Source organism: Suillus plorans (assembly GCF_016647745.1).
Source record: "Suillus plorans strain S12 chromosome Unknown HD556scaffold_108, whole genome shotgun sequence".
NCBI lineage: Eukaryota > Fungi > Basidiomycota > Agaricomycetes > Boletales > Suillaceae > Suillus > Suillus plorans.
This window is the reverse complement of record NW_024537492.1, coordinates 114,882-140,609: the sequence shown is the minus strand read 5'-3', so window position 1 is coordinate 140,609 and position 25,728 is coordinate 114,882. Positions and strand designations below refer to the sequence as shown.

At 47.8% G+C, this 25,728-nt stretch overlaps 9 protein-coding genes across 9 annotated transcripts; 3 read left to right on the top strand and 6 right to left on the bottom strand.

Annotated features, from left to right (window-relative positions):
- Window positions 1-1,194: 1,194 nt before the first annotated feature.
- HD556DRAFT_1450622 (uncharacterized protein) lies at window positions 1,195-2,116 on the top strand (the record flags this gene model as incomplete). The annotated part of the gene is made up of 6 exons (XM_041307795.1): window positions 1,195-1,269; window positions 1,314-1,445; window positions 1,493-1,592; window positions 1,658-1,767; window positions 1,820-1,942; window positions 1,988-2,116. The coding sequence occupies 6 exons, from the start codon at window positions 1,195-1,197 to the stop codon at window positions 2,114-2,116; spliced, it is 669 nt and encodes a 222-aa protein (XP_041153053.1).
- Window positions 2,117-2,643: 527 nt separating this feature from the next.
- On the bottom strand, window positions 2,644-3,336 carry HD556DRAFT_1450621 (uncharacterized protein; the record flags this gene model as incomplete). Its single annotated transcript, XM_041307794.1, has 4 exons — window positions 2,644-2,858; window positions 2,894-3,030; window positions 3,074-3,214; window positions 3,272-3,336. 4 exons carry the CDS (start codon window positions 3,334-3,336, stop codon window positions 2,644-2,646), a joined length of 558 nt encoding a protein of 185 aa, XP_041153052.1.
- A 1,171-nt stretch (window positions 3,337-4,507) lies between these two features.
- On the bottom strand, window positions 4,508-11,186 carry HD556DRAFT_1314192 (uncharacterized protein; the record flags this gene model as incomplete). The annotated part of the gene is made up of 15 exons (XM_041300891.1): window positions 4,508-4,631; window positions 4,746-4,975; window positions 5,025-5,057; window positions 5,113-5,232; window positions 5,289-6,300; window positions 6,392-7,532; window positions 7,585-7,641; window positions 7,693-8,312; window positions 8,381-9,157; window positions 9,217-9,666; window positions 9,725-10,386; window positions 10,449-10,645; window positions 10,711-10,779; window positions 10,832-10,897; window positions 10,949-11,186. 15 exons carry the CDS (start codon window positions 11,184-11,186, stop codon window positions 4,508-4,510), a joined length of 5,796 nt encoding a protein of 1,931 aa, XP_041153051.1.
- Window positions 11,187-12,878: 1,692 nt separating this feature from the next.
- HD556DRAFT_1450619 (uncharacterized protein) lies at window positions 12,879-13,253 on the bottom strand (the record flags this gene model as incomplete). Its single annotated transcript, XM_041307793.1, has 1 exon — window positions 12,879-13,253. The coding sequence occupies one exon, from the start codon at window positions 13,251-13,253 to the stop codon at window positions 12,879-12,881; it is 375 nt and encodes a 124-aa protein (XP_041153050.1).
- A 457-nt stretch (window positions 13,254-13,710) lies between these two features.
- Window positions 13,711-14,647, top strand: HD556DRAFT_1540036 (uncharacterized protein; the record flags this gene model as incomplete). The annotated part of the gene is made up of 5 exons (XM_041309733.1): window positions 13,711-13,723; window positions 13,806-13,934; window positions 13,980-14,069; window positions 14,125-14,211; window positions 14,261-14,647. 5 exons carry the CDS (start codon window positions 13,711-13,713, stop codon window positions 14,443-14,445), a joined length of 504 nt encoding a protein of 167 aa, XP_041153049.1. The 3' UTR covers window positions 14,446-14,647.
- Window positions 14,648-14,807: 160 nt separating this feature from the next.
- HD556DRAFT_1531548 (uncharacterized protein) lies at window positions 14,808-16,748 on the bottom strand (the record flags this gene model as incomplete). Its single annotated transcript, XM_041309498.1, has 5 exons — window positions 14,808-15,167; window positions 15,222-15,431; window positions 15,481-15,672; window positions 15,722-15,882; window positions 16,007-16,748. The coding sequence occupies 5 exons, from the start codon at window positions 16,746-16,748 to the stop codon at window positions 14,808-14,810; spliced, it is 1,665 nt and encodes a 554-aa protein (XP_041153048.1).
- Window positions 16,749-21,911: 5,163 nt separating this feature from the next.
- Window positions 21,912-22,816, bottom strand: HD556DRAFT_1450615 (P-loop containing nucleoside triphosphate hydrolase protein; the record flags this gene model as incomplete). Its single annotated transcript, XM_041307792.1, has 3 exons — window positions 21,912-22,459; window positions 22,520-22,709; window positions 22,763-22,816. The coding sequence occupies 3 exons, from the start codon at window positions 22,814-22,816 to the stop codon at window positions 21,912-21,914; spliced, it is 792 nt and encodes a 263-aa protein (XP_041153047.1).
- A 198-nt stretch (window positions 22,817-23,014) lies between these two features.
- On the top strand, window positions 23,015-24,524 carry HD556DRAFT_111500 (uncharacterized protein). Its single transcript, XM_041296080.1, has 2 exons — window positions 23,015-23,396; window positions 23,460-24,524. The coding sequence occupies exon 2, from the start codon at window positions 23,460-23,462 to the stop codon at window positions 24,234-24,236; it is 777 nt and encodes a 258-aa protein (XP_041153046.1). The 5' UTR covers window positions 23,015-23,396; the 3' UTR covers window positions 24,237-24,524.
- Window positions 24,456-24,857, bottom strand: HD556DRAFT_1421866 (uncharacterized protein). Its single transcript, XM_041304504.1, has 2 exons — window positions 24,528-24,857; window positions 24,456-24,476 (listed from the first exon to the last, which is right to left on the bottom strand). The coding sequence occupies exon 1, from the start codon at window positions 24,817-24,819 to the stop codon at window positions 24,529-24,531; it is 291 nt and encodes a 96-aa protein (XP_041153045.1). The 5' UTR covers window positions 24,820-24,857; the 3' UTR covers window positions 24,456-24,476; window position 24,528.
- Between the last annotated feature and the right edge of the window lie 871 nt (window positions 24,858-25,728).

Genomic DNA, 25,728 nt, shown 5'->3' with positions numbered 1-25,728 from the left:
AGAGGAGATCCATGCATGGTTTGGGGGTGGCATCACTGAGGCCGCAGTGAGGCGTTAGAATAGAAGCAGTGCGCATATACGTAATACACCATGTGGAGAGATAGTAAGTACACTGTACGAGAAGGCGCAGACTGAACTACTACTAAGCGCTACCTTGAACGGAAATTCAGGGCCGCAAGGATGGTGGTGGGAAAAACAGTGAATAAGTACTGGTTGGGGAGCTGCTCAAGTTCAACTTGTTAGGAGCGAGCCAACACTTTGCGCAAAGGTGGAAAAGTGGCAAAGGGTACCAAACAAAGGACTTGAAGAAAATAGAGCGTGCGTAGATCTCGTCGACAATGTATTGTATATATCATGTAGATACAAACACATCTCAGACGCACGGTATCTATATCAGGTTGGAATGTCGCCGACATGACCTGATAGCGACTTGTCAAGCGCTGCTGAACCAACCGATTTGACTGCAGATAGACACGCTTATAACCTGTGAACGGATGGACAACGAAGCGTGTCAGAAATCGAGGGCAGGTGGGCCAAATCATGATCTGTTAACTCAGCAAATATTCAGTCAGTATGTTGCGAGTGCGACGGAAAATAAATACACTCACCCTGACATAACTATTAAGCAATTGCATCGAAGACAGGACGTAGCTATAAGATTATGATAGTTATAAGCTATGAATAGATTGTCCATTCTTCCGTCAGAGGATAAAGATTGATAGCGGATCAATGTACAGACGTCGTGACGAGAACTGATATATTTGGTCGGAAGTGCTTGACCTCGACAAAGAAGCGATTCGCTCATGTCTAAACAACGGACGCTTAGTAGCTTAAATCAGCGAGGCTCGAGCTTACAACAGGATAAACTCGCTCACATTCTAAGAAAAGCGGAAAATGACTTCTAAGGTACATTGGAAACCTCATGATCTGGAAAAAGTGGGAAAAGACCTCGATCAGCACGGCTCGAGCCCGAAGGAGAACGAAAATACTCACGAGATGCGAACATTAGACTCACTATCATCATGCGAACAATGCAAAACCGTTTGGGCCAGAATGTTCCATAATGTGATGTGTCAATAAACAAAGTCCGCAACGTATTAAATGTCACATGTTGATGTGACGCGTCCAAAACTTCCATTATCCATCACACGTCCATCACATACTCCCTTGTCACTACATATTGCTTCTTTATCCATGGCGGTGGTAACACGATCGATGAAGGAAAAAATGGATAAAGCCACCTTTTACATCTTAATACACACGAAACAGGTGAGCGAGAGCCTCTATTTTGATAAGTACTGACAATTCAATAGAAAACGACACTCAAAGGCTGTGGTACAAGAAGGCCAAACATTGTACACATTTACAAACGCCCTCTACCAGCCAACTCTGTCTCGCGCGGAACAAGGAGCGGGGTACACATGAAACGTCCTGTGGAGCCATTGGTAAGTAGACCGCACGTGTCGTTTTCCAAACAACTGACATCAGCAAGGATGAAGACACGGCTTCCAATACTTTGGGATCGGAAGATGGCTTAGTTATTATTGCTACACAAGAGAATTCCGGAGATGGAATGGGACAGGATGAATCATGTGAAGCGATGGTGAGCTGCTGGTATCTTTGTCCAGGCGACGCTAATTCACCAAACTCTTTTTAGATGGATGCACGAACGGAAGTCTGTACGCTCGTTCGGACAGTTTGGTTAGTACACATACACCAGAAGCTTCCGTGGATGGAATGAGGGAGCATGAATCTAATGAAGCTATGGTAAGCTGCTTGGACTTTGGTGCGGGCGATGCTGATACTCCACCCATTTCAGATGGATGCCATAGATCCGATCCAGCACGCTGGGCCCAGCGAGTTCCCTATTAAAAAGGAGGAACATTACCATGAGGTGATTAAGCAGGAACCTGCTTATAATGCGTCGTTATTGTCCTCTATAGTGAGTCTTGGCAATCATTATCTGGACTTGACTGATATATGAAAGGATCAGGACACACGCTCCATCGCTATGCAGGTTCACAGAAGTTCCAGCCCGTCCGTCGTCAAAGAGGAATCGAAGGAGATGGAACGTGCTCTCATGTTTCACCTGATGGGGTGTATTGCCCGTCGTTAGTTTCACTTCTGAAAAAGTATTTCATAGCTTTGTACACAACCGTCTGTTACTGTTACATTAACGAATATATGATACTTTGCGCTATAGAAGTCCGGGCGTTACATGAGATATTGAACATTTCAATATATTGTCTGGTATAATCGTATACGGGCGCGCAGATCTACTGCAGAGCGTATGATATCCTGTCAATGCCTTGAACTGCTTTAGATGAAGGACAACAATATGAAAGATGCAGACTCATGTCTGGACATGTGCTCATCCTTCTGTACTTATTTTCAGGGACAGAGATACGGAAAATATCTTATATAAATGTCTGATTTGTAAGAGTGCCAATACAACCAAACGACCGCAGGTCATCGCTTGTATTTTTATAAGTACTAAAGAATAAATAGAAAGCGTTACGGACACCATCTGTATCAACATATAATATAATGCATACACCTGTTGGGGGTTTTGACCGTGTTCCTTGATCTATCTACATGTCCATAATACATCCATTTAAATGTCCTCTCTTTTTCTCCAATTCTCTATAATACTCGCGCATCTCCTGAGTGTATATGCTTCTGGACGTCCTTCATCTCTTCCTCTAGCCAAGCCGACTCCGTTTTAATCCGACCCGGCATCTTATCTATCCAATCGTCTGGCCTGCGATCTAAGACGATCACTTCATCGTCGTCATCTGTTCGTCCGCGTTTCGTCCTATTCGGCTTGTCGACCCAGTTAGAAGGCTTGTGATCTAAAACTAACACGTCGGAGGAGGAGTCAGAAGATTCAGACCCGGTGTCGGATGCGTTGTCATCGGAGGAGCAGAAGATTCGGACTCCGTCCCAGATGCATTGGCATCGGAGGAGTCATAATATTCAGACTCGGCAACGGCTTGTTCTTCCGCATTAATTCGAACTGTTGTATTAACGCTTGAGTACAGAAAGAAAATACATAAGTAAAATGATCGCTTACCATAACTGCACAGCTGTTGACATGCGATGCACGCTTCGCCCGTTCGTCCTCGGCAAATCCTTTTTATGTCCTTGCAGTGATTGCAGCGCGGACGCATTTTGCGAACCGCGCGCATTACGGGGGTTCGCCTTGGGGGAGGTCCTAATATTGTGAACAATTGTAAGTGAAGAGGGATGCAGAAGTACGGCGACGGCTTACCTGGTAACAGAGAACAACGGTCGCAGCATCTTCTGCATGGTGATGAGGAAGAATACGCATAGCATGGTACGTTGTCAGCCATGCAGGATGCACATCCCGGCTCCATCAAGGTAAGCTTGGGCGCCGTAAACATGGATGTGAGATGAGAAGTTGGAATAGAGAATTGGTGGGTCGGCAACGAGCCTTTCAAGAGTTCACGAGAGTAATAAATGTCCACAGTGGACGTTCCAAAATCCGTCTATTGTATTTTTGCACCCGAAAATATCCACAGTGGCCGTCCCAGATTCCATTATGCTACACAAAATGACAGTAGACACAATTTCACAATTATGTCCATCACGCAACATGTGGATATATAATTATTGTAAATCTGAGCTCGACCGCTATTTTATACATAAATGTATTAGCATTCCGATGCGATGGGTATATTTCAATCGACTTTATGAAAATCACATATATATGACGTTTACAGTTTGATATCGGAGGACATCTTAGTCGTTTACGGTACGCGACAAGCTTCAATACATTGAATGAGGAAGAATGAGGCTTGTAAAGCAATTGTGATTGCTGAGATTTTGGTCGAGGCGAAGCTGATGAGCCAAACTGATTTCAGATGGATGCCGCCGTAGACATCATTCAGGACGCCCGTTCGGACAACTCAGTTCGTACCCTATACCAGAGGCTTTGGTGGATGCAGTGAGAAAAAATGAATCTTATGAGGCGATGTTGAGCCCATGCACATCATAAAATAAGAACCGAAGTAGATGGAACTGTTTCAGATGTCTCACTTGATGGCATGTATTGCAAGTCGTTAGTCCATTGCTCACAAAGTATTCCATAGCCTGGTACACAAAACTCTGTTACTGTTACATTAATCAATACATGATGCATTCGTGCTATAGCAGTGCACATATCACATGGGATATTGAACGTCTAAATATACTGTCCAGTATTGTAGGATGAGGGTCCGTAGATCTACCGAAATGCGCGTGATGCCCTTTCAACTCCTGGAATCGCTTCAGATGGTGGACAACAGTATACGACATGCGTACTCACGTCTGGACCAGCCTGTATCAATCAAAAAACTTGGGATTGACCTTCTCAAGACCGCTGCAAAACCAGAGAAATGCTTCTACCAAATTATTGTACCTTCCTGCATCCGTGGAATCTTTCACAATCCATGCACGAAGTCCTCATAGCTCGCCAAAGATGCTCCTTCGCCGATCTCGTTTATCATTAACTGTCGAAATCCTGGGTTGTGCCACATGCAAAATACCGCCTGAAAATGAACCCAGCGAATGGACATTTTTCACCTTTACGGTACGAAAAGCCTGCATGGCATGCTGGTTCCTCCCCGTTTCTGTTTCGCGATTGGGGAAGGCAGCATTGAAAACAATAAGTGTAGCGTTCGAATGAGAAGCTCAATTTGAAAGCTCCATACAAATCCATCGAAAGAACGGTGTCCATGGTGCACCTGTGATTGGCTGCTGGGACAAGACAACCGCCATTACCAAAATGTGACGGACACTTGTCCTTTAAGACCTTCATGTACTTGTCCAGGCGGGCAGTGCTGGAGAGACGGTTATGAAGTGAGGTGTTTACTGCGCTCGCTCGTGATACGAATGTACGAGACACACTGGGAAGCGATGAGGTCGATGGAGTCTCGATATGGACGGCCCTTCCTAGAGATGGCTGCGATTTGGTCTGTCAAAATAAGTAAGTATAATCGCATGGAATTTTAACACATGCATACCGTATATGACTTGTCTGAAGATTCACCATTACCCTAAAACAGGTACAGAATCAGCTCCCGTACGATATCACACATAATACATACTCACCTTACCATGGATTTCCTCCATGGAGTCGAGCATCAAAGCCTGAAATGAAGTGAGCTCTAATGCACCCGCGTCGTACAAAGCATCGCTCGACTGAGAAGGCTGTGGGGTGATCGTGTGGGACTGTACAGTTCGCATATAAACATACAATAGGATTGTGGGTATATTTAAAAACTCACAATCATATTCATCGAAAGAAGCGACGACACTGGCACAAATCCAGTAGATAAGGGCGGAGGAGCATGCGTGGGTGCTTGAAGCATAGATCCACTTGCAAAAACTGGGGTGACTGCATGCTCGGATGCCTCGGGTGGCCTGAATGGGTTTGCTATTGCCTGAATGGACAATCGCTGCATGACGCTGTTCGGATCACAAACGTCGCAATGGATCCCTGGAGGGTAATCCGTGCACCGCACAGCGAGGTTGTGGCCATCCATGCAGGTCATGTTGGCGAAGCGCCGACATTCCGTACCGTGTACTAGATCGTCCAACTCTCCGATACATTGATCAGTCGGTGGTCCTCTGTATGTCTTCGCTCGTCTGTCAGTAAGGAAAAATACGTGAGACTCCTTTCCGTCTCTGCCTGCACGACCGAGCATCTGGTTGTTGACGAGAAGGCCGTACGAAGGTTTAAAGATCACAACATATCGGACGTGAGGCCTGTCCATACCCTGGGCAAATGCTGTGGTGCATGCCATCACCTTTGTATCGCCTGAATCCCACCGAGAAAGGTTAGATGCTCTGCTATTTCCAGCCTCCCAGAGATCGCTATGATAAACCGCACAATTGGCCTTCACTGCGAATGCTTGTGCGTCCCCCTGGGAGCCGCAGAAAACCAGAATATGTTCCTCCTCAGCAAGTAGTTTGCATAGAGCGGAGACGAGGTGTCCCAGAGACTGCATGGCCGCGATAGGCTGTATTTGTATGACATGCATCCCGATCTCTGGACGATTTGTATCCGACCGAACTTGCGTGACGATGCCAAGATGCAATCCAAATGGTTTGATGAAATTTGCGATACGGTGCGGTGGTCCCGTCCCTGTCATAAGCACAATCCTGATTAGCGTCTTTCCGAATTGCTGCGCGAGATTTTTCCATGGAACAACTCGTCCTGGATGACAGTTCATGATGTCGTGGAATTCGTCTACAAACACCCTGTTGAACTTCCGTCCGAGTGGAGATACAAGGAAGCTATCGTTAAACCATTAGCCATGTCCAGACCTTATAGGTTTACAGCTACCTTTCAAACGGATGCGACGAGCAATGCTCTACCTGCACGAACAAAATCTGTGCATTCTCCGGAACGACCTTGGAGACGCAGTAGTTGTGGCAACGTAGTCCAGTAGACGCGGTAGCCATGAACTGTTGGTCCAGCAGAGCTACGAACGGGCACACCACAATAGACCTGGAATTTTCATCCATCACTGATGGAATCATCCACGACATGCTCTTGCCGCCTCCTGTCCTCATCGTGATGACGAGGTCCGTATGTGCTGACATTACTGCCATTAGCATGTCCATCTGATCGGGGGTCTTTTCTGTTGCACTATCGTCCTTCCTGATGTGTCTGATCGCTCGTCTAATGTTCTCTTGAACGTCCTGAACGGCGCTTGGGGGCGATGCTGGTGTACCAAAACTAGTGACTGCACGTTTTGATGGGCTGCATTCGCCAGAAAACAAGCTAGCTGCATCGATCGGCATCTGTTGGACTGATGCTGCGGTCTTACGAAGACGTTTGATAGGCATGTTCTCGTCTGGGCTCGAGTCCTCACCGCTGCTAGAGAGGCTGATGACCTCCACAGGCACCTGGGGTACTGATGTTCTCGACCCACGAAGGCGTTTCAGCTGTATAGTATCAAGACTGGACAACTCCTCGTCGCTGGAGATATCCATCACCTCCGAAGACAACCTGCGAACGTGTTTCGTCGATTCCGCGACGCGTTCTAATGATAGTTTGACCCGTGGTGCGTACTTCCGTGCGCGGTGTGCAGTTGGTGTGACTGGGTATGAACCGGACGTAGATGGGATGGAATTGTGATGCGAGACACTGCGAGGCGCGTGTTTTCTTCTGGACGCTCTAGCTGGATTGGCGAATGCTCGAGAATGGATGTTCTCATAGTCGCCACGCTTCCGTTTCCCTTTGATGTCTGCGATAGGAGATATAGACGACGACATGACGCCATCAACCAATGGAGGTTCTGGTGTTTCATAAGCTCTGCCCTTCCCTTTGCGATCTTTGAATGGAGGAAACTCGGACTGATGCGTTGTTGGGACCACGTCGGAGAATGTCGTGGACCCTTCTATGTATTCGGTCTGTGAGATGCTCGTTATCGACGATACTGGGAGTGGGGAGTCCGAAAGCATTTCTCCGCATTGAATATAACCACTTGCAGTGGGCGACACAACAACAGGGGACGCGTTAACTGGCGCATTCAATCATTTTTTAAATTGCATAACATTGGAGCTCGGACTCACCACTGTTGTTATTGTACCCACTGGGACCTGATGAGGAAGCAGGGTCTCGCCGGATACCTGCAAAGCTAATGAGATGTTGGTGTCGATACAACGCATAGTGGTGCTCACCTTCGCTTTCTTCATAGAACATGGCGTCCAAATTACTGCTCAAGTGAAACGATCCCCCGTTCCATGTTGTTGGAAGTGGCGATGAAATTTCCGGTGCATCATCTGTCGCGTCTTTTAGCTGTTTGATTATGGCTGTAGAAATTGTGTCCTTCAAGACGTCAGTGCGGTGTGCGTCCAAAAACTCTTTGATAGTTTCTTGCGTGGTCTTCTTGACCACATCTGCGATGGCCTGGAGCGTCGTCCCGTTAGACATATTCTTGTGCCTGATTCTTATTGCCTCTGGAGGCGCAAGGGGGCCAAGACCAAGGACACTGTGCCACTGATCTCCAAGCCATCTGTGCTTGCACATGCTGTTGTTGGACAATCTAGGGACGACTCCTTGGACGATGCCGTAGTGTGTATGGTCCACACCAGTGGAGTGATCTGCGGATTCAGCGAGGATGTTGTCGGCTTGATCATAAGAGTCGTCTGGAGCGATGAATTCACGACCAATGGTAATCGCGCCCTGGCGGAAATCCCTGACTCCCCATCGACAGTCGAAGTAATCATGGTTCCACTGCTGAATGTTGGCGGAAAACCTTGTAGGACTTGTCCTCACGCCCTCACCGACGCAGAGGTACCTAACATTACATGAATTCATGTGTAAGAGTGGTTTCCATAATCATGGATGGTTCAGGACAATGCTCACGTTCTGTACAGATGCTCGGCCTCTGCTCCATATGCAACCCCAGCAAGGATGGCTTCGGCGGTGCGCAACCCCCCTGCAATCATTTCGAGCACCAAGAATGCGATGTCCTTCGGAACGAACCCTGGGGTGCATGAGTCTCGATCAGTAATGCCGGTCCTTTTGCTGTAAGCTGTCAGGAGGAACATCTCCATCCCCTGCATGAAGAGGTTGCGATGCCTGTCCGAATTGCTGATTTTGTGGTCTACGAACTGGGTTCCGCGACATGAGATGTGAGTGGTGATGTACAGAAGATGGTAGATGGGCTCCCAGACGCATGACGAGCGTCTGAGCAGATCCTTGATGCCGGGGATGTTCCATGCGATTCGTCCTGCGTTGTCGACCATTGCCAGGTCGTAGTGATCAACCAAGTAAAAGAACATGGCGTGGCGATTTTTAAAAAAGGGGTCCTCCGATACGAGCGAATAGCCACGAGTAGAGTTGGTGAGGTCGTCCTTGACCTGCTCTGGCACCATCTTCAACATGAAAATGTCATTGGTGAGGGCGGAATAGCGCGACTTTGACACCTGGAGGAGCCTTTGTATCCCGTCTCTCAGCTTGTCCATGTGCATGGTGTGGACGCCTATCGTGATGGACTTGACGTCTGGATCGACATAGACATTGGGTTCTCTGGTTTGACTAAACACCAAAGAGGACGCATATTGCTGCATCTCATAGATGATGTTGAACGTAGTCGGACGGCCGAGGCGTAGCACCCGATCATGAACACGAGCAACGCGGCTTGAGATAAAAAGGCATGATAAGTGTATCGAAGCGAATGAATGGGGAGACTTGCTCACTCATGGTCGTCTGAATGTACTGAGTCCGTATCCTCGTCTTTGTCCATCAGCGCCTCAAGGAGGGATGTGACGTTGCAAAGATATTTAAACTTTGCAAGATCTGGTGTGAGGACGGACGCTTCACAGAAGTTTCCGTCCGCACGCAACGCCCTGAGCCAGATGGCTCGTTTGATAGGGTTTGCCCATCGCTGGCCCACGCACAAATCTGGATCGGTATCGACTAGGGACCACGCCAAATTATGGTAGAAAATCATCCTCTTTCGTGGGGAGGCATTCTCGTCGCCCAGCACAGTCACAAGTTCCTCGAGACACAGGGTCTGCGCAGCAGACAGCTCGAACGAGAAATCCAATGGGAATCCGAGGTGAACGCGCATGATCGCCCTCATGAATTGAACAATGAAGCCTGGATACTCGACGTTTTCATCCGACACAGGCCTCCAATGATTGTCCCTATACGCGTCCATCACGGTCAATAATGGAATTATTATGGTGCGATAGCACTGCTCACGTTTCTCGCGGTATTGCGTCACCATACAACAGTATTTTAGACAGGCTCAACCTATGAGGATGACCATCCAAGATGGTCGATGCCCTAGCCATGTGGTCTTGCACTGCAGCAGCGAGACGGGTCAGAATTCCGCCAAATTCATCATCGCTATGCTTTTTTTTGATTTGTTCCGCTGCCCGCCTCCGGGCTGGATTCATCCGGAGTTCTACCTCGAACCTGTCCCAACCCATGAAGCGTATCAGGGGAGTCCTCTCCCGTTCGGTATTGGCTGGAACGACCAATGAAAGCTCAACTGCAGGTAGGAATGTAGCCTTAAGCGTGGATTTGAGATTGGGTCTCGCAGATGGAATGACGTTTTGCCCAACCTCGAAATACGAGTTGCCAACAGCAGTAAAGATATGTTGGACCAGACAAGACCGATACTGGATCTCCTGTAAGCCGGTAACGCTGTGCTTCTCTCTACTATGGCGCTGAATGGTTCCTAAATCCTTCACGGCATACACGCAATCAGCGGATGCAGTGCATGAAAAACCTTCAACGGGGGACGCAATCATCTGTACAGGTGGTCCACCTGCTGTTGGTAGCTTGACATGCTCTGGCTTCTCGTGAACATTTGACCGCGAACAATAGTCCAGGAATGACTCCATGGTGGATGAAGGTACCTAGTAGTTACGTGGGATGCCCATGTCAAATTAGAGTGCGGCCGTACAAGGGATGAACGTACCTGATACGCATGATGGTGCTTTTTCCTGTGTCCAGAAACCATCCCGGAGGTCAATGCGACCTTGCACGAGTAGCAGATAAGGAACCTCAAATGGCTGTGAAAGCACACGCCGAGAGAATCTAGAACCTCGTTGGACATCAAGTAGTCTACTGATGGCGACAATGAGACAGTGCTGGAGTCCATATCAAAGGAAGGATCTGCGTATGCGAGATGGACGCTACGTTAAGCGGTGACCTTGAATTTTCATTATATGTATGTTCACCTCTGCTGCAGACATCCTCACGGGATGGACCTTCTGGGACTAAATCGTCGGACCAGACATCCTCTGGGCCTTGATAAATGGGTAAACATGTGACAGCATAATATGACGTGTTAAGACTGACATATGAGGTTGCCAGTCCCATCGCGGACACCGCTGTCCTGATCGAGAACCTGTTTGGAGGCCACAACTATTGAGGTCAGTGCGACTTGATGGTGGCTCGATCTGTAATGAAACTTACGACACTCAGGAGCATCAAAGACCTTGATTTTGACTGATGCGTTGTGTGCGACGTTGATGTGCTTCTGAATAGCTTCACGCTTTTTGGAAATGAACTTACACTCCGGGAGCGGGCACGAATAATGTCCATCGGATTGGCCTACAACGTACTCGTTCCCACCAATCAGGAATGGTATAGGGACGGAGTGGTAGCGGTATCGGTGCTTTCGCGCGATGTCGCAGGTCGGGAATGGTCCCATGCCGCATCCTGGGTGGTCACAGACGTCGTTGTCCGACATTTATATCAGTAAGCAGAGTATATGCGATGATAGATTGATAGATGTGATACTTTATCGTTGGATGGCGGATGAATGGCGCTGGCGAGGTTTTATAAGACTTCAAACATACGGGCCTGCACCTGCAGGGACGAAAAAAAATGTGAAGGCGTGGCATGGTAAAAAAAAACGATGGACTAATGACAGCATTTACGAAAATATCAAGACGAAAACGAGACATGGTGATCTCGACGTACAGTGATCGGAGGAAGGCGATTGCAATTCTGTTTGAGCACTCATGATATGTTAGGTTAGATCATTATACATAGAAAATAAAGGTTGATGTCACCGGAAATGAGTCTTCTCACTCGAGGTTCATCCACATAAAGACACGTACTTGTCTTTATCTAGTTAATGCGATCGAAGCGCCCCCTAAAAAAAACTCTTCAATGTTGGAATGAATGGAGGGTACAAAAATGAGACGCAATGATCGGTGACATTTGCATTATGGTCCCGTGTCCAATCATGTTCCGGGCGGATGGGACTCTAATGGCAGCCGTGAACATCGGATGAAAATAAATGTCGTTCGTGGATATGCGCATTGCGCCCAATGGCAATGGTGGAGTAAAGCTATTTTTAGACAGTTAAAGATTTGGCATGGGCAGAGCCCATATCCTTTACACTGGTTGCGAATATCTCACCAGAATACCTCAATAAGTAGTCACAGCTCGTGTACGACTCATTGCATCGATCGCCAGGAAGTCCATACTTGGACACGTCCTTGGCCCAAACAGGGATGGACGAATGATATACATGAGCCGTCGACCCTGCTGAAAAAGATCGAACGGCACATGCTAGTGTCTCAGTAAGGGCTTCATAGATCAACAGGCGACCTAGAACATGCAGGCATCTCAGATGCTTCCAGGCATGCGGACGTGTTCTCCCATGAACTGATATCTGTGGCGCAGAGGTGATAAAGAAAATGAGTTTAATGACCTTGGATGTATTTTCGTCGCTTGCGAAGGATGCCAGCATCACTGACAAGCATGTCGACATGTGATGGAACGTCCGCAACACAATGCAGCTGACACCTGCAGCCATTATCTGGTCTTTGAAATCAAGGATGGTCCAAAATAAAACGATTGAATATGTCCAGGAGCTTGTTCACCAGCTCCCGACCTTTCTATACATCCATTATATGACACCTGGAGCTGACTCGATCTTCAGTGAGATAGATGCACCAAAATGAAATGATCTCTTTTCATGAATCATATACGACGCATGACTTCAAACCGATGTGCATCAGGACAGCGATGAACAAGAGCAGTAAAATAGAACGCTCCAAGGTATATTATGATCTATATACGCGGGTCAAAGTCGCTGGTGATGACGTGGATAAAGAGACATAAAAGAAGCAGTCACGGCCTTGATCATTTTCTTCAAAGCGCCGATAGCAAGAAGAAGGCAAGTTTTTAAGTGATCCTGCTGTCACTCGAGTCACGAAAGCCTGGTTTTTATTTTAAGACTCGTAAATATACGAGTGTAAAGACTGAGAAGGAGCTCACAGAAAGCTGCTGGAGATTCACAATATGACTAAGTCCATCACAAGCGACTCGGACAGGGTGATGCCTGAAATTCTAAATAACGCCGAAGATACTGGATAAGTGAGGTTGACGCCTATGGATCTAAATAAGGGAGGGTGACGCCTAAGATATTGGACACAGCGAGGGTGACGGGGTGACGCCTATAGATCCAAATAAGGGAGGGTGACGCGTAAGATACTGGATACAGCGAGGGTGACGGGGTGACGCCTAAGATACTGGATACAGCGGGGGTGACGGGGTGACGCCTATAGATCCAAATGAGTGAGGGTGACGCCTGAGATACTGGATACGGCGAGGGTGACGGGGTGACGCCTAAGATACTGGATACAGCGGGGGTGACGGGGTGACGCCTATAGATCCAAATGAGTGAGGGTGACGCCTGAGATACTGGATACGGCGAGGGTGACGGGGTGACGGGGTGACGCTTGCGGCAGTTCCAAGAGGACATAATGGCGGATGGGAAAAAGAAGCGAGGGTGACGGACAGCCACTTACGACACCTCATGGGAAAAGAAGGGGTGACGCTGACAGCGCCAAGGGCAAAAATGGCGGATGGGAAAAAAAAAGTGAGGGTGACGGACAGCCACTTACGTGATGGACTTCCATTTATGGACGGGGTGACGGGGTGACGTTTACAGGGGTGCGCCCGTCGCACCAAATAGATAGGCAGTGAAATGTATAATATTATGCATATATGACATTGTTTACACTCAGGGAGCAAGTCGGCGCGGTGCTTTGGTCTGACTATGATTTTGAATCAAAGTCACATAAGTGGTAGAAGTCCAAACATGGACAAATGGTGACCGACTTACCATTCTTGGAATATTAGTGTCAACTTTTGACTATGTAGACATCAGACTAGTCATCCCCGGGACTGCAAAGATTCCACCTGGTCGATCTAATACCATGGAACAAGCAGGTATGCTCCATTTCTTTGTCATCCTTGGAACGAAATTCATCTTTTTCAGATACATCATGCAATGTACTTCTCGACACTTCAGAACACATTGCAATGCGAGACACTTCCCAGGAACCTGTCAAGCTTTCTAAGTCTCAGATTCGTAGGAGAAAACGACAGGAGAGGAGAGAAAGGCAACGTAAATTGTGTCTGGCAGAACAGAGGGCTATCTGTATGTCCCACCTGCACATTTCATTCTATCTAACGTCCTCGATAGTGTTTGCTAAGTACCAGATGGGCACAACAAAACGGAATAAGCAGAGAGCATACCGAGATGCTCTTTTTGTTGTAGAACAACAGGAAACTGGTACGTCATATAGGCATATTTGATTCCGTCGGCTGCTGATACGATCATTTCAAAGGGTCTTCGAGGTCCGATATTCACAAGAAAATACGAAAAGAGAAGAAAGCGAAAAGGAAAGCATTGGTCGCGAGAGAACAAGAAGCTAGTGCGTGTTATGAATTATTATATTCACTAGTTATAAGTAATGTATATAGAGAAAATAGCAACACAAATGTTGGCACGCACGCAAGCGCTGCTAGTAGAGAAAGAGGCAGCACTGCTTGAAATGCAAGATGCAGCGCACAGAGACGCGTTAATCGCAGCAGAGAAGATTGCATTTTTGGAAGAGAGAATGGAAGATCTACTTACAGTGCTGAAAGAATCACCTGGGGGATTGTGACGATGGTCTTGACAGCCAAAGATCTTCGCAGTACCGCAGTGGATGATCTAAGTGGTGAACCAAAGAAGGTAGAGGGTGTCCTCCATGATCTGTAGTATACTTACTAGTACTTAACACAAGGCCGGGAGACTGTCGATTCGAGCGAACTTGTCAAATGACTTGGGAAGAAAATTTGATAATCCTCTGTGAGACCCATTCCTCGATGGCAGGGGAGAGGACGACTATAATTATAATTGGAAACAATGACATAGTTGTAATGACGAAAGCCTAAATGTATTTCTCGTCCAGTATAAGGCTAAACCGGATGGCTCCCGCTACCTGCGATCAGGTTGGATGCGTGAATGTGACTTCCGCTTGGAGGTTTAGTTAAATGGGGTGACAGGGTGATGCTTACGGGGGCGCACCCGGAACACCAAATAGATAGGGTGAGCTTTCTTCCAGTGATTAGCGACCATATTCTCAAATGGTGCGTTTTTCCTTGCCGACTTTGGGGGATTCTTGTTCATTTGATCGGGGTTGATGTCAAAAGTCTTCTTGATCAACTTCTTGTTTTGGCCTGCTGTGGTCCTACGACGCTTACTTGGACGCTCTCTGGTGCCTGGATTTGTTGCTGATGACGTTCCCTCTGTAGTAGCTGCGGTGTTTGCCTCTGACAGTGCCTTTTTGCTGTCATCTGGAGTCTTCAAGCTCCGGAGCGTTAGGAATCGTCCAAATGCGACAAACTAATGAAAAAGGTTGGTACATCAATCAAGCTCTTGAACATATCAAATACTCACTTGAGGTGAACGCCATTCCAACCCCACAGCCATATTTGCACCTTTGCCTGCCCCAGACTTCGCTCTTCGATTCAACTTGTCCTCGCTCAGATCACCCTCATCATATGACAAGATGTCGGATGCAAAATCTGTGTCTATCATTGCAACAGCTCCAACGTTACCAGTCTCTTTTTCCCAGTCAAGCGCTGCTAGCCGACGGTTTTTTGTAGCCTGAATGGTAGTAAGTTACATCTTATTTATTCACAAATGTTAGACTGACTGTTTGACGACGAGTCCGCTGACGAATTTGATCCTTCTTCTCCTGGGCCTTCTTGGCCTTTCCGACATCACTACGACTCAACACTTGCTTGTGTATGTTGCGAAAGTAATCCTTCGTGCATTGCATAATGACCTGCATATTAAAGTCCTCGTCAGGGATCTCCCCCTTTGTGTGGAGGCTCTCGCGGCAGTGCTATGAAACTTGTGAGAATGTGAAACACTTTGACTTCGATAACGCTTACCTTCTCATCATTATAGACACAGTCAGCAACCTCTTTTATGAACTTTGCATTCACGCTTTCATCTACTTGTCCCAACCAGTTTGGGTGCCAGACTTGGATCGTCTTGCCTCCAGATTCGCTTGTCTCGTAAAATGCTCCATTCTCTAGTGGTTGAATGGCACCTAACACCTCCGGTCACTGATTTCTATTCAAGGTAGTATCGATTCCACAAAGGTTGCAAAACATCGGCGGGATCAGTTGCTACAGCGCGTGAGTTTTTTTGCTTCGTAATATTGTTCAATTTACCGACTTTTAAGGCGGGGTGGTCATTGGAAATGTTCTTTCCGCTCGATTTCTTCTGCGATTTTGCAGTAGCTTCAAGTTGCAACTCCGAGATATCAGTTTTCAATGTTTGAACTTGATCTTCTAAGGTCTTGACTTGCAAGGTAAGTGTATCGTTGGCGACAGAGTGTTGTGCATTAACAAGAAGAATTTGTTGGTTACTTTCCGACAGCATTGCTACCTCAAAGACGAGTTTCGCGACCATAGAGTTAAGATTCTGCAACTGTTCGTCATACGTGTGGGAGCCATGCTGGTATGGACCTTGATTCATTTGCGGTGCTGCTTTTTGCTGATGAAACAAATAGCGTTGCTGATACTCATCTGGAGAACCACCTTGACTCGGACCACCAGATCTCATGCTAAGCAGCGCGGGTGTCTGCTGTTGTCCACCACCATACATATATGGCCCTTGACGACCAAGATCTGGCGACGGCGTAGGAAATCCCTGCAGGTGACGAAGGTCCGGTGAAGGGGTAGGGAATCCTTGACTATTTGTGAACGGATCATCGTGCTGCAGCGGGTTCAAGTTATTCCCAACACGATGGAGTGGGGACAAGTGTGGAATGGAGTGTAATTGAGCACGGTACGCCTCTGTTATTTGCTGTTGGTTGTCTTGATCAACCCCCACACTAGTACTGGCAGCACCTTGACCTGGGTTATTCGGAGCACCACTGGGACGCCGCTGAGAGGTCTGGTTTGTAAACATGGTGTGCGACGAGGAGAAGGGAACGACAGAACGACAGATTCAGGCTGGCCCGCCATCGAGCAGCGCAGCCCCAGGCGTGGATCCCTAGTAGAAGCGCTTGTACCATATGTTACATCCTATCTCTACTCTAATCGGAATTGGTTTGAGCTCATATCCAGACATAAAGCGGACTCGCAAATGACATTAAGCAGATCATTAACTAGGTTGGGTTAGCTACTAAAAGGGCTAACCAACCCCCCACACATCACTTCTTTCCCGCCTCGTGTTATAGTCCGAAAGGCTCACCTTTCCCTACTTTAAGCCGCAGGAACAAGCCCAATGTGCATCCTCCGGTTATAGTATGTTTAGAACCTCTAATTCTACATCAACCCTATCGGGTTATTTTCTCGTTTCCGCAGTGATTGGTTCATCGGACTACACGGTGGGGTTTCGGTGTACCAAAACGTGGCAAATGCAAGGAGATCCAATCAAGTGTGGCAGTCATGTCAACTGCGTTCGATATTCGCCTTCTGGTGAACTTCTTGCCATCGCAACCTTCAATATCCAAATTTATAATCCAGGCACAAGGGAACGCGTCGCATATTTGCCAGATGACACTGGCTTATGGAACATGTCACTCGCGTGGACACCCGATGGCACACGCCTTCTTTTAGGAGGCAGTTTATACATATTGGAGTGGGACACATCAACCTGGCAGCAGGTCGATCGTCCCTGGGAAGGCCACACTGATTATATATATGCCATTGCCATTCATCCCGCTGGCACCCTCATCGCTTCTGCATCTGAAGACAATCAAGTCCGTCTCTGGCGGCTCTCAGATCAACGAACCATCGCCGTCTTCCAACATTCAGCTAACCTGAAATGTGTCACATTCTCTGTGGACGGCCAGCGCATCCTCAGCGGAGGTACAGATAACAAGGTCTCAGAATGGGCAGTACCCAGCGAGGGCAATTCAAAGGCGAGTTTCCATTTCTGACTCTCATTACGCAATTCGAGCATCCTTCGTACAGATCCTTGACATTACAACAGCCCGCGATGCATGTATAACTGGGGATTTATCTATCGCTGAAGAGCTCCTCACCCAAGAGATCCACACCAACGCCGACGACTTTACTTCGTATGCCAATCGTTCGTTCGTTATGGCCCGGAAGCACAACTTGGACAACGCTCTTGAGGATGCAATCAAGGTGAGATGGACCCACCCATCATTGTCATCTTACGGAAGGCTAACATTCATCCGGGATATAGTCAATCGACATTAAACCATCATTGATTGGGTTTATCTCCAAAGGCATCGCCCTGTGCGGAAAAGGTCACATCCAAGAAGCAAGGGTAGCATTCGACGTTGCATCCACGTTCACGAACCAAGATTTAGAAACCAACCAATTTCTTCTCTTGATCAAGGTACATTTAATTCGTATCCCATGCTATCAGCTTCATCCGGCATTCCAGGCCATAGCACTCTTCAACGCGGATCAACATGAGGAAGCAATGCTGCTCATCAAAGACCGAGCTGCCGCTTGTCCGAATGTCGATCCTTTTGCGCGTCGTGTCGTGGAAGTGGGTATCATGTGGCCACACTCGGTCATCAATCCTGATCTTCTCAACAATAGACATATCTACGTGTTCAACTCGGAATCAAAGCTTTTGATAGCGCGCATCACGACGAAGCCGCTGATCACTTCACTGCCGCTGTTAACTCAGACGCTTTCTCATCGGAATACATTCATTTCGCATACCAGGACTTGACCGTGGTCCGTCGACATGATGCATACATAATGTTTTTCATAACCGAAACCTTTTTGCAGCTCTTCGGCTGGGATCTCGAGTCCTTGCTGCTCACTGCACACCAGAAACAGTGCCAGGCTCTCCTTTCGGCAGGTAAACCCGATGAAGCCCTCGAAGCACACAAATACATGATGGACGCCATCGACGACATTGCGAAGGCCAACTGTCTCGATTGGTCCAACGGCAAGTCTTCCGTCATGTCACCCATGACTATCATGCTCACCCGCGTGTCACTCAGAGTTCAAGGAGAAATGCAGCACGCTCGCTGCGCATAACGACTGTATTCTTGGTGTATGTACCTCTTTCCTTACCTCTTTCGATACTGACTATTATGCAGGCAGATATCCCCGGCCAAGATGACGACGGCCATGATGCAGAACCCAATTTTTTCTATGGAACGCATCAAGTGTGTGCAAGGGCGTATCCTTCTATTCTCTCTCACATAGTTCATTACAGTGTTCTCAGATTTCCCGGCCGAGACTTCAACAGCGAGTTGGGCGCCTTGGGCGCCTCGAAAGACTGAGGCTCGCTATGACGAGGAGGCCTCAGTCAGTTCCTGCACCTGCACCGCCCACCACCTCACCACCAGTCGCCACCACCATCACCACCTTCAAAACTCACCTACGACGCATATTTACCCTACCACTCCATCATGCAACCCCACCTGTTGTCGACGTTCCTTTTGCCCAAGGTCGACAGGTGCGCTCGGTTATTTTGTCATGACTATTTCTTGGGTATCTCATATTCAAATCTCTAGCGTAATGCTGCAGCGGGTGCTCCTGGCAGTGAGCACTCCTTGGTACGTGATGAAGACCTTCCTTCACAGGATCCCAATACGCAACAGCAACATCAACCAGTAGCAGTTCAGGTAGACACCGGCGGACATAGAGGCGGCCTGTCCTGTTGCTGCTAGAACCATTGGTGAATGTCCATGGGTATTTCAGTTTCATCGTTCATTTTGTCGTGATATCCACATTGGCTTGAAGTGGCACTTTACCGATATCCTTTAGCTCACCTTTTGTCTTCCTCCGAATCTATAGCTGATTGTGAACCTTGATTCCTTCATATGTAGATCTTGACTTGCGCACAAGTTACTGAGTTTCAGATATCGTCCTCATGTGCAACCACAGGGCCGTTCCATATTCAAAGATGTCTCGTCGACTGTAGGCGATTTGTGGAAGTGCCGATGGCGGGCTGCGGCTGTGGAATATAAAGGAGGGCAGCATGATCGGCGACCCGTGGGAGGGGCATGATGCTCCAGTGATGTGCCTCGATTGGTCTCGCAATTCCCTGGAGATAGCAAGTGGATCGACAGACGGCACCATACGACGGTAGAATCCGGATACTGGTCGACAAATAGCACCACCCATAGAGAGCCATGGATGGGTTGAAGCCGTCAAATACGTACTCTCCAGAAGATAAATTCATGAGTGGCGGTGTAGACGGTGTCATCCGCGTGTGGTCAAAGGACAGCAAGCTGCTTATTGAGATCAAGGGACATGACAGTGGGGTGACGTCATTGTGTTAGTCCAAGGACGGCGCACACATATTCTCCGGGTCAACTGATAACACCATCCGAAAATGGCGGGCGATTGATGGACAGGAATTCGTTGTTCTTCGGGGTCACACCCGCGTCATAAGATCCCTCTGTCTTACTCTCAATGAAAGCTATATGGTTAGCGCATCAAGTGACTGCTCCGTCCGGATCTGGGATCTCAAGACCATTCAGGCAGTCGGAGATCCACTCTTGCATGATGACCAACTCTTCGCTGTTGTCATGTCCCCCGATGGAAAATACATTGCCAGTGCTGGAATAGACAAAAAAATCTATGTATGGATTCTGGAGGCAGCGCTCAAAAATGTTGTGGCAATGGTGCGTATGCGCTTGGTTGTCTAATTTTTCTTCCTAACGGGTTTGGCCATCTAGGGCACAGATGATGGCAATGTAAAGCTCAAGGCAAGTCTTCTCTGCTTCTCTTTCACAATACGTCTCACTTTTTACTAGGAACGTCCAGCCCAACCGAGAGTTGTATGCCCACCAATCGTGAGCAATCCCACCTTTTCTCATATGTCTCGTCAGACCTTTGACCCCCCGTCTTGCGTCGATTAGGTCAACCAGCTGGGGCACAACCATCTCAAACACCAATTCAAACCAAAGCACCAGGCTCAACTGATGGAGCGGAAGACTTTGTGTATGCAGGAGTGAGCTGCTGCGGATTTTTCTTTGGTCTCCGTCGTCCTGCTTCGCATCAGTCCTGAATGATGGAAGACGTGTGGCACGCGTACACTTAGTTTAACTCTCTTTCCCCTGCACCTGTGTCTAACTCGTCCCATAATCAATATTCGCCACCATACCTATCTCCCACGCACTCGGATCCATCTCTCCTCGTGCACCTCCTTTCCCTTGTGGATCCACGATACGTGTTGACAACACCGCCGGGGAAGTTGGCCCCGCTTTCTCGAATGCAGCTCTTGGTGGTGCAATGGTCTTCGAGTCTAGAGGAGGGAACACAAGCCGCTCTTGTGGAATGGACTTGAGCTCCCTCTACTTTTTCTCTGCAACAAGTTCGGTCCAATGCGGCATGTCGTTTAGGAATGGAGTGGGACGAGGGGAATATCGAGGCCTGAAGCTTCACAAGAGAGCAGACGGCCAGGGAAATAAAAGGCTCTCCGCGACTGACGTTAATGAAGTTTGAACATTGATAATAAAACCCGAGGAAGCCTCTCCATTTCCTTCACTGGGAGCTGTCATGACAGTTCAGAGCGAGAGCCTAGTACTGCAGCGGATGCCAAGTGCCATCTTCAACATGCTCAAGCTGGCAAGAAACCGCAAGATATATCAAAGACGGTGATGGGGCTTGTGACAATTTGCAACATACGGTTGGACGGACGTAATTTGGCCAGTAGTGACGCGGTCAGACAGGTTTCAGTCAATCCTGATTTCAGCAACATTGGCATGAATCGTAATTATGATTATGCTGTAGCTTGAGGTGAGGCAGCAAGAATTGAGACTCTCGATGTCGAGCGCCGGCTGAAATTCGATATGTGGAGGCCTGCATCGAGTGCGCGATCTGCTCGTCTGTGCATCGCTCCAGACGTTTATTGATTCGGCAGAATGGCCCGAAATCATTTCCTTTACATAAATGCGACCTGCATGATGCTCTTCCAAATTTCACCGTAACCACGAGTCCACGACAGTAACAGCGATGACTTCTTGAATTCTGCTAGTCGGGTATCATCCGAGAGTCATGCAGGCATTTCGTGATGCTAAGTACGAAAGAATTGGGTAAGTGGTAGAAGTTTGATATCACTACTAGTAGTACTGTGGAGCCAACATCTATTTCACGCCACAGAAATCGTTTGTACAAGAATTGGCTACGACAAAGATGCTTTTAAGGCATCCTGGTCACGGTGGGCTCCTCCAACAAAACGAGCTAATTTCTGCAGCAAAATCGCGAGGAAGCTTCGCTGATCTTTGATAGTATCAGCGCCCCACGTTTTGTGAGGAGTCTGCGAACAATGGTCTAGGATGCTTCTGCAGACATCATTGTAGGACTGTGCATGACGTTGGTGAATATCCGGGGACTCTGTGGGTTCATCCTTCAAAGTGGTGACGCAAGCATATCCAGAGAATTGCATTCCATACGTTGCAAGCTCGTCCTTGTTCTCATTCCACCACTCTGCCATCACGGGACGGAAGTCTTCCAGGCACGTCACCACAATAATCGTGGGCACTTTGCTATCACGGATAACTGCCGAGAATATCTTGTAGTGAGTTTGCAGAGCCTTCGTTGCTCGCGTTCCGCGCACACAATATATAAGAAGATGGACACCGTCTTCCTGGTTAAGACCTCGGAGGAACGCAGTCAAGTTCCTTTCAGCCGTCACTGCAGGTACTGTGCCTTCTGAGCCCTCATTTAACCCTGAAGACATGATCATTGAGCCGCTCTGGGCCAAAACCTTAGGCATGAAAGAATACATACCTGCTGTATCCCACAGCCTGAAGTGTTGCCCGCTGATCGTCGCATCATACGGAGCATGTGTAGTAGTACATGCGAGGGCATCAGGAGATGTTTTCGCTGCATCACGACCCATGATAAGGTTTATGAGCGAGCTTTTGCCTACCCCACTCTCCCCATAGAGTACCACGTTACGCGGCCGACCTTGATGTCCCTACAGATGACATCAGTCGCATACTGGATTGACCGATGGAGCAGATTACGAACCTGCTGCGAATATTTATTCCCTGTCGTATCTGTGGTGTCGTGGCTATCAGACATCTTCTCTGAGAGACCCAATTAGTTTTGCAAAAAGAGATTGGCACAAGTTTACTTCGCGTGCGATCGTAAATCTATTGAAGAGATGGATAACGGCTACTGGGCGTTTAAGCAATTGGCTCCGTGGCGAGCGCTTTTGGCTAGAACCAACGTGTTGCACCCTGTACCACGGCTATGAGGGCTGCACTGCGGGAGTATCCGATGAATGAATACACGAGGACTTCGACATCAAAACGTGGCGAGCATCGAAATAGCTAGATTCCCCTTCGGAATCGTATGGTAGGCATGCCTTATGCATGCCTGTCTAGACCCTGGCATTCGCTGCAGTTCTATTGCACATATCGAGTGTCGCCGTCGACTCCGAGTCGCCGAAAGATCGATCAAGGAAGCTGGTTAACAGAAGCCGGGTGTCTCCCCTGTGAGTGTTTAAAATTTGAGACAAAAGGGTGATATAAAACTATTATGAAAACGTACCGAAGGCGCGTGGTTACAACACCTTTCGCATCATATATACCTGTTACAAACAGCATCATTTTGGGGCAATTGCTATTGTACGACACAACGCGGAATCACCAGTGCACAGGTACGAGTAGCGCTATATCCAACTTGAAGGGTCGAATATTGCTGACTGCAAGTCGAACATAAGATGGCGCCAGTGTTGACTCGAAACGTCGTTATCTTTGGAGAAACAGGAGCGGGCAAAAGCTCTGTCATTAACCTGTTAGCTGGCCAAGAGATTGCACACATATCGCCCGACTCTCACCGCTGTACTCTGCATTGGACGGAGTACCAAATAACCTTCGAAAATGGGTCTCGATACAAGGTGTTTGATACGGTCGGCCTCGAAGAACCTCGTCTACAAACTGGAGAGTACCTCTCCGCAATTTCAAATGCATATGGCCTCATCAACACTTTGAAAGAACGTGGAGGTGTCAACCTCTTGCTCTTCTGTATACGCGGAGGCAGAGTCACAGCAACCATGCAGAGCAACTATAGGTTGTTCTTCGAATTTCTCTGCGAGGAAAAAGTCCCGCTCGCGCTAGTCGTCACAAACCTCGAAAGAGAGTTAAGGATGGAAGACTGGTACACGCGGAATATGAGCTACTTGGAGAAGTATAACATCAGGTCCGCGGGACACGCATGCATAACTGCGGCGAATCTTCTGGATGGGAGGCATAGAGACAAGTATGATGAGTCGCGTGGAATACTCCGTAGAGTGGTTGAGGTTCATTGCAACGCATCCATGGAAGGGTGGACCGGTGGACAAGGATGGCTTACTTCGTTCATTAGCAAGCTTGTGGAATTTGTCGTTGGACGTCCCAAAAAGACGGATATCATTGGGGTTCTCACAAAACGATGTGGGATGGCCAAGGAGGTGGCTCAGCAGGTAGCGCAGCACATTAAATACGAAAATCAATCGTAGGATAACTTTTTCGGACTTGTCATGGACACTATCGGGTACATACTTAGTACTAAAATATCTTGCAGTGTATCGCACATCGTAGTACAACGACCACTTGAGCTAACAGACTATTGCGTAACGCACCGTATTCATTGAATTTTGCAGCAATGAGAAGATCGAGAATATTACAACAAGAATGGACTGCGACGTATACGTGGTCAACATATCTGAAGTTCATAGGCCCGGAAACACAACCAGCTACTAAACAAAATCAGTAAAGTTAAGTTGACTCGCCGCTAAATTGTTACACACCTCAATCCGATAAACTTCTCAACACATCTACTAGCTCCACTTGTACCTTCTCGATCCTTGTCGCTTGCTTTTGGGCTTCTCCTGAATTGTGCATTCTCAACGCTGTCCGCACTTCTCTCACAAACGCGTATGATTGGATTGTGGATTCTTCAACCCCTTCAGCCTCTTTCGAAGCCTGTGAGGACATCGTATCGTCAGCAATCAAACCAGAGAGGTCCACAGAAGAAGCCCGCAGAAGAGCAAGGTCTCGTAGGGTGTCGTGAAGAGGAAGTGGTATTCCTTTTGATGCCATGATCAGTGTTCCAAGCAACTTGAAGCTACTTAGTAAGCACTTCTAACTCTTCTCGTACTCTGTGAACGATCATCGAATCGTCCGTCACCCTCTTTGACCTACAATCTCCCATTGAATTGAGCGAAGTAGATTTATTCATAGGTTTGTATTTCATGCAATCACACACGTCTTATCAACGATGCCCATCTCATACAATCGCCTCGAACGGATCACGAGTCTATCCATCCCTGCACAATCAGACAAGACGTTTACCGCATTGTTTAAAATGCTGGATACTAGCTTGTGGCCAGCTCCGACAAAGGAACCGCTTGTGCATTGCGCGCAGACGTTAGCAGAACTCTTTGTATGAGATAAAGAAGTGTCGGAGCTTAAGATCTATGGAGTTGAAGCCTTCTCGAAGCAATAGGTGGCGGCGTCATCTTTACCTTGTCATTTGATTACTCAACAATAGTCACAGGTAGTACAGCCATGCCCATGTGTCGGCAACCGACGGTCCCTTGGTTCAGAATGCTCTGGGTGATTTTCTCCAGGAATTTATGGGCATAATCGGCGAACAAGCTGAAGACAAAAAATAGCTTAAAACTTCGAACACAGGCCACCTTTCAGCGCACGAGTGATTAATCTCAGTACCTTACAATCCTTTCTGATTCATATCCCCAGCAATATACGACGCTTCATGCTCTACATCGTTTCGTAGTGCTTGGTGAGGCTCGTAATCTCCTCATCAATCACTCGCTATCAGCGATCTTCGGCTCGGAGGTCAGATGGCTATGCATGAACTGGTGCGAGTTGTGCGTTCGAAGCTAAACACGGAAGATGGAGCTTTACTGCCTGATGATGATTTTATAGGTGGCAAGAATACGGTTCATCAAGAAGGGAATGACGCAGACTTCCAAGACGATACTGTTC